This window comes from Talaromyces rugulosus, chromosome IV (genome assembly GCF_013368755.1).
Source record: "Talaromyces rugulosus chromosome IV, complete sequence".
NCBI lineage: Eukaryota > Fungi > Ascomycota > Eurotiomycetes > Eurotiales > Trichocomaceae > Talaromyces > Talaromyces rugulosus.
Genome location: NC_049564.1, coordinates 3,704,499 through 3,715,872, shown reverse-complemented (window position 1 = coordinate 3,715,872; position 11,374 = coordinate 3,704,499). Strand labels below are relative to the sequence as shown.

Genomic DNA, 11,374 nt, shown 5'->3' with positions numbered 1-11,374 from the left:
CCTTTTTGCATCAATATCATCCTCTTCATAATACATAAATATCATCCTAAGTGATTATAAAGCTTAAAAAAAAGCTCCTCATTCTTCCGTTATAATGTAGCTTATCCTCAATCCCCTGCAGCAACCCCAAACTCGTTCTGGATATCGACATGCCTCGCTCCACGCGCATCAGCAATCAAACCTAATAGACCCTGACCCACATCTCTGATTTCATTGTACGTGTGGAGTAAATGGATATGGTTCCGGACTGTCTGAGGTGCACTCTCTGGAGATCTAGTGCAGAAAAAAAAATGAATGAGGATGATGAAGGGTGACGTAATGGGACGAACAACGGAAGTTACCTTAGTTTCGAGTTTACCGCTTGCAGCTGTGATTCTGTCTCGCTGATTTGGGTTTTGAGATTTGAGATTGAGGCGACTAGGGCTGTCTTGAATTTGATTAGTAGAGGATAAGCGATGTTTATATTCTCTTTAGGAGGCTGGCTGGCTGGCTTACTCGTCTTTTGTCAAGTTGAGCTTGGTGATCAGACGGTGGTTGATGCGTGTCGTTAGGGGTGACAGGAGGACTGGAAGCTGTATCCGTGTTGGCAGACATTTTGTAGACGCTGTTGGAGTCAATAAAAAAGTCAACAATCAGCGCAGTGTCGAAAAACAGTTGAAGCTGCTTTCAACTCGATTAATATTGACAGATCAGGAAACAACCACTGATCGCCGTATCGGGACTAGCGCCAGATGTCACCACATACTGTATCCGGCCAATAGAAATGCTTGCAGTGGGGCTGACCGCGCCGAGAGTTCCGCCAAGTCCCTCTTTGGGCGTACACGGTACAACAAGTTGCTGGTCTATTAACCTTTCTTGAACTTTTGATCTACGTATTTTTCATCCAACGCCACTGTTTGCGCCCATAATATGCTGCCTTGTGTCTGAAAAAAGACCAGTCGATTGCTCAGGCTAGTATTCAGCTTTTCCCCTGAGAGAGATGTCGTTTCCAAGGCACTTCCTAGCCCTTGCGGCTTTCTTGGCCGTCCAGGTCTCCGCCCACGGAGGCCACGAGGATGTTCCAGAAGGCGAGGCAGTTTCTGAAGAGCCAATTGTCAGTACTACTCTTGCGACAAATATGCACCGGAAGGAGGACGTTCGCTAACGGGAGGACCAGGACTCTGTGTTATGGATTCATATCCTTATCATGGGAGCGGCATTCGGTGTGATTTTTCCGTTTGGCATGGTACTTGGAGTAAGCCTTTTTTTTTTCTTCTTTCAGTGATATCCCTCCTCTATTAGGTACTATTCTGACGACTGGTACTTTCTCCAGATCATCCGGTCTCGCTGGCACGTCCCTGTGCAGGTCGTGGGCACAGTCGCTGCCGTGCTCGCATATTTCATGGGTCACGCTCACAAGGGACGCCAATTTGCCGAAAATATCCATGCCCAGTTCGCCAATTCGCTCATGCTCCTGCTCATCATTCAAGTCGCGCTGGGAGCCTACTTGAAACTACATCTTGAAAAGGGTATTAATGGCCGTGCTCGTCGGTATTTCGTCCTCGCACACGGTGTTCTGGGCAAGGCAATGCCCGTAGTTAGCTGGGTGCAGATGTTGTTTGGAGGGATTACGATGCTCGGGTTTTGCCGCGGCGAACATACAATGCAATGTCTTGCCCATTTTATTATGGGAAGCGCCTTTATTGGCTATGGAATTTTGATGACCATCTTGCTTCTTGTGGGCCAGTTCTGGCTGCGCCGTACCGGCCGAAGCCAGGAATTCTTTGACTCCCTGATCATCGCCGCATGGGGCCTTGTCAACACTTTTACCGAGCACCGCTGGGGCGGCCCATGGGTGCGCAATGATATGGAACATACAACTATGGGTGTTGTCTGGTTATGTGCTGGGCTGCTAGGCATGTTGTTGAGCCGGAAGAGAAACGGACAACCAAAGCGTAACATCATCCCAGGAATTGTGATTCTATTGACAGGATACGGAATGTCGGCGCATCCCCAGGAGCTTCATCTAAGCACCATGGTACACGAAATGTTCGGATATACGCTGATGGCTGCTGGATTGACGAGAATAATTGAGATTTCTTTTGTTCTCAGCGACCGATCCACTTTCAGCATGGATGGCTCTGACCCGCATAGCTTTCAATACGTGCCACCATTCGTGAGTGCTCGTTACACTGAATTATTAAAAAGTCTAGCAAGCTAACCAAGTCTAATAGCTCCTGTACGCCTCGGGCTTTTTGTTTATGGGTGCCACAGAAGAGCAGATGCAGCTCCTCACCAACGCAGGCGTCACTCACGTCTCGTATATTTTGATGCTGTACAGCATTTCATTCTTCCTCTTTCTCTGTAAGATTTACCCTTGTCGATATATATATATATATTCCATACCATACTAACACAAGACTTAGTCGTCAATCTCCTCCTCCATGTCTACGCTGTCCATGCATTCCCCGAGTCGACGAAGCGTGACACAAACCAAGGACTACGCAACAAGTCGCGTCGCACAGATTCAATATCGTCATACACTGACATCAACGACTCCTTGCCTGCAACAAACGGCCATGCCCGCTCTCAATCAGAGACCCGGCGGATCCGCGACGCCGAGGCCTTTGAATTGGAAGGTCTCATTTCAGAAGATGACGAAGACCATCATCATCATGCCCGCAAGGAAGCTGATGATGATGATAAGGAAGAGGGTCTTGCCCGTACCGCTTGATAATTTTTTTTTCTTTCTCTTTCTTTCTTCCCACCAACTTGAAAAACACTTTGATAATCATGATCCATCTCACAGCTTCTATTTCTTCTTGATATGTATATAATTAAATCTTTTTACAGCGCATGTGTAGACCTAGTGTTGGTTTTTCTCTTCTCTTTTTTTTTCCTTTTTTCTCTCTTGATTTTCCTGGTGATTCTTATCCACTTGCATGTATTCTAAAAATGGAACGATCAATAGCAAATGATAGCAACTAATAACATCATCAATAATGATTTAAATATCGTAAAGCTTAGCAGAAAAGTGTTCATTGAAAATAATTCTATCAGACTTGTTTTTATTTTTTCCCCCAAAAATCCGAAATAATACAATTCTAACCGAAATCTACTTCACCTTCAAAAGCACCACCGAATTTCTCAAGTCACATTATGCCCTAAATTAGATTACCATGTAACTAATTTCCTAACCAACGGAAAAGTGAAAAAAAAAAGGTCCCGGAAAGAAAAATGTGAAAGAAGAAAGAAGAAATGTTGTCGCCAAAACGCGCCCGAAAAAGTTTCCACCTTATAACACGCCAATATCCATGCCAAGTTGAATTGAAACTTCAGTTGTTCCTTTTCATTTCTGTTTTTTTTTTTTTTTTTTTTTTTTTTTTCCCTCTTCTCGTTAGATATTCATCAAGGGCCGACTCCGTTGGATGGGATGGAATTCAATACGGGAAGTGAGGTAGTAGTAGTTGTATGATGCTCGCCGGACGCCATATGTTCAATCTGCGGCGGGAAAATCGGGTGCAGAGGGTATATAGGCGCAATGTTCTTCTCTCCGTCAAACAGCAATAGGTTTTGGAGTGGTTGCTCACGCAGACTCAAAACATTGATTACGTCCTGCGCAAGACTGCCGCCGAGGAACGCGGCCACGGGGCTCAGTTCGCAGCCGAGGTTTTCCAGGAAGCTCCGCAAGAAAGAAGAGTCGATAGAGCTGATATCGAGCTGTAGTTCGCGGTGGCGTTCGTTGACAAGCGTGGTAAAAACCTCGAGTTCGGAGCGTGAAAAGGTCGGGAGTTTGCCGTTGGATGTCCTCTGGAATTCCCACAGGGCTCGGAGACAGCTCAAAAGTGGAGTTACCTGTTTCTTTTTTCTCGCAATGCGCGTGAATTCCTCGGGAAGAGGAGAACTGTTGGCAAGGAGAAGCGGCGAGTAAATTTCACGCTTTGTCACCAGCTCAATGACCTTGTCGTTTTCTCGTTTCGTGGCGATGCCGACAATTGACCGCGTGGGCGTTTCCTGGCCATGCGAAGAGACATTTGATTTTTCACGCTCAATGACAAAGTCGTGCGAAATCAGGTCTGCAAAGACGTACCCGTAGAAGCCGTGTAGCCCGGCGGCATAAAAACGTCGACTTGCAATGCGACAGGCCGCGTTGATGTTTGTATAAGTCATAAAGTCAAGGTCGGTAGCAATAGTAATATCAAAAGCTCCAAAAAACTCCGGTGGTTTGGTGTGGACATTGTCTGTGTCAATGTTTAACAGCACTCTAGGATTCATGGCACGAATATGAGGCGCTGCAGCTTCTGCCCGCTACAACACAGTTAGTTCGTCGCCTGGTTTTACACTGCCAAAGCAAAACAGGGTCTCACATTTTGGCCAATGGTCTCTTGGGAAACAAAGAACTGAGCGCCCAAATCGATCTCGGTAACCGGTTCATGGTCAATGATAGTCAACGACCCGACTCCAGCGAGAACAAGGTTTTTTGCGATCTCATTCGCCAATGCCTTGCAAGTCACCAGAAGTATCTTTGCAGACCTCAATCTAGATTGAAGCAGTCAGTGATGGACCAAAGAAGATTTGGGATCTGGGACATCTCGTACTTTTCTTGGGCCTGCACACCCCATAGGCGGATCTGCCTGTCGTAAAGAGCGATTTCATCTGTGGAGAGTTAGCGACTCTTCGGACCTTAGTTGCATATCACATACCTGCGCTGATGCCCTGGTTGCTGGCTTCATGGTTGCCCTGGTTGCTCATTTTGACCTCACAATCCTAGAGTGTTTGTTTGATACAGGCAACCGACATCAACTGATGCGGGGAAGGCCAAGGTGGAGGTGTAACGCTGGAGGTGGCTGTCCAGGTGAAAGGAAAGGGAACTGAGCCGAGGCGAACAGGCAGCAACCAGAAACCCTGCCGATCTTGTGTTTGGAGTAATTAATATGGATGGTTAGTTCGTGGCCGTTGGGGTTGAGCAACCTGACCATGTAAACTTCTCGGTGGGCCCGTGGTGGGGACGCTAACTACGGGGCAAGCGTCACTCGCCGCCGACCGGCTGCCGCAGCTTATACACAGTCAGAGTCACAATCTGCCAACTATCCTCTTCCAGCAACGCTCGACTTCTCAGACACGGTTGGAACAAGAGTGCACGAAATACATCATAGTCTCCTGCTCTCACAGCCTGGGTGAAGGGAGGCAGATGTCCCGCTGGGAAACACATCAGCCATGGTACGTTTGCCTAACGTCGCCCGCCAAGCTTGCCGCACGATTGCCTATACACCCCATGATTATACCTACATTTGACACGGCCAGCAAACGCGTACTAACCTGTTCAACTACAGTCGGGGAATTACGACTACCCACCGGCCTCGGGCCGTCCAGATCGCAGCTCGACGTCGGAAAGGACGCAGCAGGGTCGCCAGTCGCCCTACCTAAACAATCTACGAGACTTTTTATCACAAAGAAATCCGGAGAGGGAGCCATCGGCCATGACTCGTGGATTGGAAGCGCTGATTCAAGAAGTCGAGCAGTCGCAGGTGGACCGGACTCGGAACCGATCAACCTTTGAACAGGATCTAGACGATTCATCAACAGCAACTTCCGATCAGGCCCGACGTCGAGGAGGTCAGAACCACGAGCGAGATGGGAACTCGGGTGTAAATTATTCAGAAGTCATGGACCAGGAATCCGATTCCTCCAACCATCGGCCAAGAATGTGGATCAGACCCAGCGCCCCTTTGGCAAGGCTCGGGTCATTTTTGGGCGAAGACTCTGGATCTGAATTGCAGCAATTAGCTGCGAATATTCGAGAATCCAATGCCTCTATTGCATCTATGATTGGTGAAGCTTTTCCTCGCTCAGAGTCTCCAATGCCGTTACTGAACCCCGCTTCCTACTATGGACCTCATCACCCTCCTAATTGGGATGAAACCCGGCCCCAGTCAGATTCTCCTGGTTCTATAGCACATCGATGGAGGGCCAAAAGACGCAAACTCGACTCTGATGATCACCGTGAAGGGTTGAGTGGATTCAGTTACGGTCATTATGGGCAGGTCGTTCCGGGCTTGTTAAAAATGGAAATTGCGAGTTGCGATGGGGGGAGCTACTATGACGACAACGGAGAAAGCTCTTGGCCAGGGAATGTCCTCTTGGACGACTCGTCGGTCTACTGCACCAAGAAAGGCAACTGTAATCTCATATTGAAACATCGTGGGGGAGCCCCTTTTTCTCTTAAACGGATTGTCATCAGGGCACCTAAGAAAGGGTTTGACGCTGCGTATGTTGACACTATATGATGGCCCCTGGCAAGTTGCTAAAAATGCTCATGTTTCACAGGATCCAAGAAGGCATGGTATTTGTTTCTATGACTTCTGACGAACTACTCGAAAGAACCGCACAGTATCAAATCCAGTATTCGTCTCGGAATAGAAGAGGCCATCGTTCCAGACGGCAATACGCCCTGCCCTCTCAGGAGTACATGAATGCTTACCGAAGCCCTCTTCAAACAATCGAACGATCCGATAACTCGGCTGGCTTGGAGTCTAGAGACACGTCGAATGAAACGATGCCGCTGGCGCCGCCTAGCAATATAGAACCGCAGTTCAGAGTCACTACAGAAAACGAGGATAATTCCGACGTCGGGCCGCCCGATAACCAAGAGAACAACAACGATTTGCCGCCACGATTCCTTTACTTTAATCAAGACGGCGAACTGCTTTGTCCTGAGGAAGCCGGAGACGAGACTGACACCGGCAACGGCAACGACAACGACAACGCTGGCGGTGACGGCGAGGAAGGGGAAACGACAGCGTTCAACCGTGGTCGTTTCGACATGCGTCGCCGGATTCGCAGCCAGCGCAACCAGCACGCTATCCATCGTAGCCGGTTAACCGCGCCCAGTCGCATAGAGCCCGTGGCGGGCTTTGAAGGATCTACTGCTTCTGAGGCTCCAGAAGTCATGAAACCGCACGCGCGGTTCTTTATTGAGCGCGAAAAGAGCATGGTTAATATCAAATTTGACCCTCCACCGTATATGCCCCCGTTAATCCCCTTTTCTGTGTTGCTTTATTTCTGACTATCAACAGGGCTGGCCGTTTCGTTCTCATCAAGTTATGGAGTCCTTATAGTGGAGGTAACATTGACATTGAGAGCGTCATGGTTCATGGATTCTCTGGGACTCGGTATTTTGCTTCTTTGGAACCTCGATAGTGATTTACTGTATAAATATTACGCCGCGAGATATGATCTCATAAGGTTTTAATTGTATAGAGAAATCCAAGCAAAACACTTCTATTGGGAATATGAAAGTATACACGAAACAAATTATGCTCCACACCTCAAATAGAAAAGAAAACACGATATTGAATCACAAGGAGGACAAAAACCTCTTAACGAGTCTCTCATAACCTAGATCGAGCACAGGATATAATATTAAAAAAGAATCGCTTTAAACGAGGTCGCGCTTGACGAATTCTGCAAGCAGAGTCTTGCCCAGAGAAGCCGGGCTCCTCTCGACAATGACACCAGCGGCCTCAAGGGCAGCAATCTTGGAGTCAGCGCCACCTTTACCACCACTAACAATAGCTCCAGCGTGACCCATTCGTCGGCCGGGCGGGGCACTGATTCCAGCAATGAAGCTGACAGCGGGCTTGTTCTTCTTGTTCTCGCTCTTGAGGAACTCGGCTGCGTCTTCCTCGGCGCTACCGCCAATTTCACCAATCATAATGATGCCGTCGGTCTCCTCATCTTCCAAGAAGATCTTGAGGCAGTCGATGAAGTTGGTTCCAGAGAAAGGATCGCCACCAATGCCGACGACGAGGGACTGGCCCAGACCGGCTTGTGTGGTCTGGTTGACGGCTTCGTAGGTCAGGGTTCCGGAACGGGACACGATGCCAATGCGACCGCGCTTGTGGATGAAGCCGGGCATGATGCCGATTTTGCATTGACCCTATAGCCTCTCGTTAGAATAATTATATATATATATATTGTGGCTAGAGGCGTAACGTACCGGAGCAATGATACCAGGGCAGTTGGGTCCGACCAAGCGAGTCTTGTTCTGCGTCTTCAGGATGTCGGTGATGCGAACCATGTCTATCGAGTTTCTTCGTTAGTTATGCAAGCGCTATTATGCCTAGAATTGTCGCGTACCGTGCTGGGGGATACCCTCAGTAATGCTATCAAGCTAGTTAGATTTCAAGACCAAGAAAAAAGAGTATCGGCCAGACAGGAAAAAACATACCAAACGACGAGCGGAATTTCAGCCGCAATCGCCTCTTCAATACCAGCAGCAGCCACGGGAGGACTATATATCCTAGTAAGCACAGAGAATAACGCGCAAGAATCATCAAAACGTACGGAACGAAGATAGCCGAGGCGGTAGCTCCGGTCTCCTTGACAGCATCGCGGACAGACGCAAAGACTGGCTTGTCCAAATGCGTAGTTCCAGCTTTCTTGGGGTTTGTTCCACCGACAACGTTTGTACCTATGTGACATCAGTCGAAATGTCTAAAGTGATGGGGGGGGGGTTTTTTTTATTCTCATGTACCGTAGGCGATGGCCTGCTCAGCGTGGAAGCTGTCCTCAAATATGTCAGCAAGTAATCATCAAAGAGAAGAAGAAAAAAAGATCGATTGGCAACGTACGTTCCCTGCTTTCCAGTGAAACCCTGGAAGATGACGCGAGTGTCGCCGTTTATGCGAAGGTTGTTGGCAGTCGACGCATATGCTGCGCTGGCACCAACATATGTACGGCGCTGCTGCTGTTTGGAAGCATTCTGCAGAGCAGAGAGCGTGTTGCGGCGAAAGGCCTGCATGGCTGCAGAATTCCCTCTATTAAAAAAAAGATAAGAAAAGAGAAGAAGAAAAGGAGGAAGAGGTTGGAGAGGAGAGGGAGGCGGTAAAAGAGCGTAGGTGGTCTTGTAGCAGCAAAAGGTTGCCAAGGTCGAGGTTGCTCGGTCCGGGTTGCAACTGGGACTCTAGGGGACTTTTCACGGTTCGGCAGCGCCAAGAGCCGTTACCGCGCTTCCGGTTTCTTCCCGCGCCGACGTCTTTAACTATTCTATACATCAACATTATGAAATCAAGATATTATTATTATAGACGAAATGTTCTATTCCAAAATTACAAAGTAGATTATATAATAATTCATATCAAAGAAAACGTCAAGATAAACATCCCTCCCGCTCAACCGCCCAAACACTCAGCCCGCGCCGCCCAATAACCCTATGAATAGTGTGCAAGACACCGTCGTCTGCAAAGTCGAGATCATCGAGGTTGATGTGCTTTTTGTACGTGTATAATTCTTGCATGCGGAGCGGTCGTTCAGCATGACTAGCAGTAGTAGTAGTAGTATAAGTGTCGAGAAAGGTGGCAGATCGAGGGGCAACCAGAAGTATCAGGTCTGAATTACTGGGCCGGTTTTTGTTATGGCATAGCGGGACCGCGGTGTCGATGCGCGAGATCATTTCTGGCGCGCGCATGCCCATTAGGTCGATGGTGTTGGTTATTGTGTTGTGGTTATTGTTGCTGTTGTTGCTGTCACCCAGCAGCCACAACGGCGGGGAGTACGTTTTCCACCAGAATACTGTCACGTTGGTTCCTGCAGACAATGTCTGAACAGGCAGTTTGGATGCAATGATCGAGGGGATTTCCAGCTGCGTAGGCACCACGCCGCCTTGGTGGTACACCCCCATCAGATACCCCATGGCAACGTTAAAACACAGCCAAGCAACAAGAAACGGGCGCGATCTGAGTGGCCGGATACATGTCAGGAGCAAAGGCACACATGGCAGCAAGAAGCGCGGTTCTTGGTGCGGAAAGATGGACAGAATCATCGTGGCCGATATGGCGGAGACGGCTCGCCCGTTGTAAAAGGTTTGCAATGCCCGTGACTTGTCGGTAAATAGATGGAGCACGAGCACAACAAAGGCCGGCCCCAGGAGCTGTGGCAGGTTCACAAGAAAGTGCTGGTACCGCGCGTGCAGACCATGTTCCGCCAAGTTGAGGGTATTGGAGTTATACCGCAGGTTGTTGAGAGGCGTGATGACCGGGTTGCGGATGGTTTCTTCGAGGCTGAAGGAGCGGTAGAAGAGACTATCGGTTAGAATGGCGACTCCTGTAAATAGCAGACCGAATGCGACGAGGACGACGAGTGAGAACGGCCTGTACGATAAGCTTATGGTGAGCCAACGAAGAAGAAGAAAAAAAGGATCATGCGCGAATACTGACTTGCGACGAAAATGCGGTAGCAGCTGCAACCCAGGCACGACGAGAAATGCTGGAAAGGTGATTCGATTGAATACACCCAGCACGGCGACAAACGACAAGACGGCGCAAGAAAAGAAGGCCGAGTGTTTCTACCAAATATCAGCAGATGCAACCACAAGATAGAGAGAGAGAGAGAGAGAGAGAGAAAAGCCCACCTTATTATCAATAATGCGGCGAATCAAAACCAGTCCCCAGGCGACCAACAGCGTCTCGAGCGAGTTGGAAAAAGTGTGCGTCTGATACGTCCAGGTGACATACGACGAGGCAACCAGCACCACGGCGGGCACGCGGTATCGCGGCGTGGGCACCAGCTCGTAGATGGCCCAGTCCTCAAACACGAAGCTCATGACAAACATGCCAGCGCGCAAGATATAATAAACCAGGTCGGCAGGCGGGCTGGTGAAGCCGGTCTCGTTGTAGAACCATTTCAGCAGGCTCATGGGCAGCCCGTACACGGGCCATAGCGGGAACACGCTGCGGATGGGATGTTGCGAGGTGAATTCCCAGGTCAGGAGGGATGGATAGGAGTAGATGCGCCCTAGATAGATGATTAGATTTGGTTGTTTCTGTTTGTCGATAAACGCACCAGCAAAAACTTCGGGCCCCTGGAAGTGCTCGTCGGGGTGCAGATAGCTCGGCGACAGAGCAAAATACACCCGGACCAGCAGGAGCAGCAGGTACGTTCGCCTCCACATCAGGAAGAACAGGGCGCAGCGCGCAGAAAGAAAGGTAAAGGAAACATCGCGGCCCCTGTGGCGTGATGGAGGGGGAGCGAGAAAGAAGAAAGAGGAAAGAAGCAATATTCTCCAAGAAGGGGGCGAGATAGCCAAAAGCTAATCGGCGCTATTTATTATTATTTAATTAGTTAGAGCTGAAACTGGCCGTGAGTTCGTATAATAATAATAATAGGAGTAGGCTGTCGTCTGATATGTCATTTAATATATTACCATCATATGATATTAGTATGTTGTTTGTTGTTTATGTGTTGTTTTTATAGTTGACAGCTGTACATGATCATATATTATTAGCTCCATGTATAGTTATAGATAGCAGCAAAACACGCTCCACCCCATGGCAAAAAATGTTATAAATAAAATAGAGATAAAAGCAAAACAAGCCAAAGACGTCAGACACACATA

General features: G+C 48.6%; 5 protein-coding genes across 5 annotated transcripts; 2 read left to right on the top strand and 3 right to left on the bottom strand.

Annotated features, from left to right (window-relative positions):
- Positions 1-107: 107 nt before the first annotated feature.
- TRUGW13939_08005 (uncharacterized protein) lies at positions 108-594 on the bottom strand (the record flags this gene model as incomplete). Its single annotated transcript, XM_035491141.1, has 3 exons — positions 108-273; positions 342-427; positions 496-594. 3 exons carry the CDS (start codon positions 592-594, stop codon positions 108-110), a joined length of 351 nt encoding a protein of 116 aa, XP_035347034.1.
- Positions 595-979: 385 nt separating this feature from the next.
- Positions 980-2,713, top strand: TRUGW13939_08004 (uncharacterized protein; the record flags this gene model as incomplete). The annotated part of the gene is made up of 5 exons (XM_035491140.1): positions 980-1,093; positions 1,157-1,234; positions 1,313-2,155; positions 2,214-2,343; positions 2,406-2,713. 5 exons carry the CDS (start codon positions 980-982, stop codon positions 2,711-2,713), a joined length of 1,473 nt encoding a protein of 490 aa, XP_035347033.1.
- Positions 2,714-3,387: 674 nt separating this feature from the next.
- Positions 3,388-4,731, bottom strand: TRUGW13939_08003 (uncharacterized protein; the record flags this gene model as incomplete). Its single annotated transcript, XM_035491139.1, has 4 exons — positions 3,388-4,287; positions 4,347-4,518; positions 4,578-4,635; positions 4,683-4,731. 4 exons carry the CDS (start codon positions 4,729-4,731, stop codon positions 3,388-3,390), a joined length of 1,179 nt encoding a protein of 392 aa, XP_035347032.1.
- A 465-nt stretch (positions 4,732-5,196) lies between these two features.
- On the top strand, positions 5,197-7,179 carry TRUGW13939_08002 (uncharacterized protein; the record flags this gene model as incomplete). The annotated part of the gene is made up of 4 exons (XM_035491138.1): positions 5,197-5,199; positions 5,313-6,247; positions 6,307-6,999; positions 7,056-7,179. The coding sequence occupies 4 exons, from the start codon at positions 5,197-5,199 to the stop codon at positions 7,177-7,179; spliced, it is 1,755 nt and encodes a 584-aa protein (XP_035347031.1).
- Positions 7,180-7,417: 238 nt separating this feature from the next.
- Positions 7,418-10,930, bottom strand: TRUGW13939_08001 (uncharacterized protein; the record flags this gene model as incomplete). Its single annotated transcript, XM_035491137.1, has 11 exons — positions 7,418-7,918; positions 7,979-8,061; positions 8,119-8,144; positions 8,210-8,272; positions 8,326-8,452; positions 8,516-8,544; positions 8,613-8,784; positions 9,142-10,130; positions 10,197-10,324; positions 10,391-10,773; positions 10,822-10,930. 11 exons carry the CDS (start codon positions 10,928-10,930, stop codon positions 7,418-7,420), a joined length of 2,610 nt encoding a protein of 869 aa, XP_035347030.1.
- Positions 10,931-11,374: the final 444 nt, after the last annotated feature.